Source organism: Nanorana parkeri, unplaced genomic scaffold (assembly GCF_000935625.1).
Source record: "Nanorana parkeri isolate BGI_ZX_2015 unplaced genomic scaffold, ASM93562v1 scaffold1724, whole genome shotgun sequence".
Lineage (NCBI taxonomy): Eukaryota > Metazoa > Chordata > Amphibia > Anura > Dicroglossidae > Nanorana > Nanorana parkeri.
In genome coordinates this window covers 40477-44242 of record NW_017307992.1, presented here as the reverse complement: position 1 = coordinate 44242, position 3766 = coordinate 40477, and the positions used below count along the sequence as shown (strand labels likewise).

The 3766-nt window shown below is 49.4% G+C and overlaps 1 protein-coding gene across 1 annotated transcript in view; it reads left to right on the top strand.

Annotated features, from left to right (window-relative positions):
- Window positions 1-1372: 1372 nt before the first annotated feature.
- The window catches only part of PLOD1 (procollagen-lysine,2-oxoglutarate 5-dioxygenase 1), a 24681-nt gene continuing 22287 nt past the window's right edge, over window positions 1373-3766 (top strand). The window contains exon 1 of the mRNA XM_018571277.1: window positions 1373-1496. Within this exon, the coding sequence (XP_018426779.1) occupies window positions 1424-1496 (73 nt within the window). The 5' untranslated portion in view covers window positions 1373-1423. The remainder of the gene's footprint in view (window positions 1497-3766) is intronic.

Genomic DNA, 3766 nt, shown 5'->3' with positions numbered 1-3766 from the left:
ATATACATATACCGGTAATACTAAAGCTGAGGCTCCTAGACCCAAATGACATTGGGGTCTGGGAGCCTCAGCTTTAGTATTAATATCGGTATATAGTTTTATGTGGTAGTCGTAACGAACATACGTTCTTAAACTCGTCCGAAACGAGCAGAATTCAGATTTCATCCGAATCCGAAACCCAAACCGAATTGAATTTTCGGATCCGAATCCCGAATTCCGAAATAACGAAATATATTTTTCCGCAGCTTACATGTCTATCTACACATGTCACTGAAGGTCAATAGACAAAATCATACATGGAAGTCACAGACCTTTCACTGCCTGCAAGTGATTTTATTTCCAGACACAAACATTCCCAGGGAGAGATTCTTTAATTGCTACAAATTGCTACAACGAGATCAATGTTGTGTCCACAGACTGTCACAGTTTGACTTGTTTATAAACAGTAGGGATCGTACAGAAATGATGTGTTTATATTCTGGGATCTCTGCTAATAAACTCCTCCTGGGGGACCCGGGAATACAATCCATAGACCCCAGTGGTCTGTGCTGGGAGCTGTGTGATTGGTGGAAGGCGTTGGATTCCAGTGCAGGACTCATCCTTGGCTCCAGCAGGGACGGGCAGGCATGTCTCAGCCAGGACAGGGATGAATAATACATGCAGTGTATGAGCTGGTATTTGCAGGAAAGACGTCCCTGTAAGGTCTCTGCACACAGCTCACGCCTTGCACGTACTCACTGCAACATCTGGACTGTTAGAGAGTGAGTGTGATCAGAGACTGGGGGGAGTGCAACTGGGAGCAAGGCAGAGGGGGGTGCAGGGTGACTGCTCTGCACTTATTTGCTTAAGGTACAAGGCTAATACCAAATTCTTCCTGCTGCTGTGCAGCTGAATCCTCTGCCTGGGCTGGCTTGGCTGTGTGCTCAGTGTATCTGCATCCTGTACAATGCACTTGTTGCTGGGACTTGTAGTTCTTCAGAGCTAGCTGAATGCTGATTGCTTCTAGCAGAGTATTTCAGGAGAGGAGAGTTATAGAGGAAGGAGCAGAGTCCTCCAGCAGAGCAGAGTATTTCAGGAGAGGAGAGTTATAGAGGAAGGAGCAGAGTCCTCCAGCAGAGCAGAGTATTTCAGGAGAGGAGAGTTATAGAGAAAGGAGCAGAGTCCTCCAGCAGAGCAGAGGATTACTCTCTCTCACTTCCACACATGGATACAATGTTACATAAACAGTCCTCAGCACTGATTGCACTTCGGCAGTGAAAGAGTTATCAGAAGTTGCTCAGGATGTGGGCGGAGACATCGAACTCTCCCAGCCACTCAGATTCGAGGCTGTCTGTGAGTGGCATGCGGTGGGCGTGGTCATTGCGTGGCAGAGTCCCGGGGAGCTCGGGGAAGTCTGGGATTCCAGCGCTGAGCCCTGCGAGAGATGTTTGTGCAGCTCCTGGTCCTGGGGGTCACCTCCATCCTGCCCTGGGGGGCTCTTAGCTCCAGCCCGGAGGGTGAGTGATCAGAGGGGGGGGGGGCTCCTGGAGCTCGGGGAAGTCTGGGATTCCAGCGCTGAGCCCTGCGAGAGATGTTTGTGCAGCTCCTGGTCCTGGGGGTCACCTCCATCCTGCCCTGGGGGGCTCTTAGCTCCAGCCCGGAGGGAGAGTGATCAGAGGGGGGGGGGTCTCCTGGACACTTCTACAGCACACAGCGGTTTTCTGTGCGCAGCCCTTTAAGCCCCATGTGCACCCTGTATACTGCTATTTATATTACTTCTATAGTTGTGTCCTCTTCCTTCCTGATGATTTCCGCACAGTGGTCTGTGGGTGCTGCCAGCTTTGATTGGCACCTTGCAGGGCACATCATTGGTGCCCATTCATTTAGAGTCATTCCAAGTCCTGCCTGCGCCTGAGCTGCTCCCATTGAGCATTTTAGCGGAACTTTCTGGGCAGATTGTATTGTATTTGATGACTTGTCAGCTGATCTGTGGGTCTGAGATTTCCAGGAACGGTCCTGGTTGTCCATTCACATGTCCTCGCTTTCCTACGCTGAGCATGCACACACAGGCCCAGGATCTTCTGCATGGATGGTGCATGTGAAACGCACATGTGAGGTGCTTTATATGCACCTTGCAATGCACAGATGTGCACATAGGTGCGTTGCTGTAGAAACATCTTCTGGCACAAGACGCAACACACGCCGGTCACATGCACATGTGTCAACGTGCGATTTGACGTCGCATTGGAATGCATTTGTAATGCACGTTTGTTTGACTTTTTACTCTTTTTGAACTGCTACACTTCTTACACTGTCCTTCCTTCTGGAGGGGGGGCTACGTCTGCCCCCCATGGTACCTGTGTGTGTTGTAAAGTAGTCACCGCTCCAAGCTCACTCCCGGGATAGACTACAATCTCAATACAATACAATTAGTAAACTGAACAGAGATTGTAGTCCATCCCGGGGGGAGGAGCTTGGAGCGGTGACTACTTTACAACACACACAAGGACCATGGGGAAGGAAGGACAGTGTCAGAGATGATTGGAGGATCTACAGCCGAGTGATACACAAATAAGATACATTGTTGTTCATAGTTCAGGTACTTTTTTCTTTTTGGCCCTCGGGGCCCCTGGAGACCCTATTCGGTATTTGTGCTTTCTTTTTATATTGGAGGTTGCCTCACAAATATCAAATGTGATACAAGTTTCCACGTTGGGGATCCTATAGACCCCTTGATAGACGCTTGATTTGTAATGAAGCTGTAGTTGCGGTGATCTCGAGCAGTTTTGTTTAATGTGTTCCCAGGCTATGACTGTCTGCTGAAGCATGTCCCCAGTCTGCAACATTTCCTACAGTATGACTGTAGTCTCTGACCATCTCTTGTAGCATGCCCGTAGTCTCTGACCATTTCTTGTACCATGCCCGTAGTCTATGGCCATCTCTTGCAGCATGCCCGTAATCTCTGACCATTTCTTGTAGCATGCCCATAGTCTCTGGCCATCTCTTGTAGCATGCCCGTAGTCTCTGGCCATCTCTTGTAGCATGCCCGTAGTCTCTGGCCATCTCTTGTAGCTTGCCCATAGTCTCTGGCCATCTCTTGTAGCTTGCCCATAGTCTCTGGCCATCTCTTGTAGTATGCCCATAGTCTCTGGCCATCTCTTGTAGTATGCCCATAGTCTCTGGCCATCTCTTGTAGTATGCCCATAGTCTCTGGCCATCTCTTGCAGCATGCCCGTAATCTCTGGCCATCTCTTGCAGCATGCCCGTAGTCTCTGACCATCTCTTGTAGCATGCCCGTAGTCTCTGACCATCTCTTGTAGCATGCCCGTAGTCTCTGGCCATCTCTTGCAGCATGCCCGTAGTCTCTGGCCATCTCTTGCAGCATGCCCGTAGTCTCTGGCCGGCTCTGGCCATTCACTGCTTTATAACTGTTCCCCCAAGGATCTTGTGATCCGGTTCTGGAAGCCGTTGTAACCTCCCGGCCGCTGTGCTGGGTCCACATTCAGAGCTACAGCTGGAGGTTCATAATATAAAACAATATCTGACTCTGAGATATTCAGTGATAACTTCCACCCACCAGCCAATCCCCAACCAGAATGCCGGTCATGTGACCTGATGCGTCACTCTGTTGTGTCAAGTGACGTTTATACCGCCTGGAGCACTGTTTATAAACGTGGCGTAACATTGTAACACTTTATGACCAGAACATTCCTCATAAATAAGAATAATGACAGGTCGCAATTTCAGAGGCGGGTCTTTGAAAAATTTTTTTTTAGACCCCCCTAAA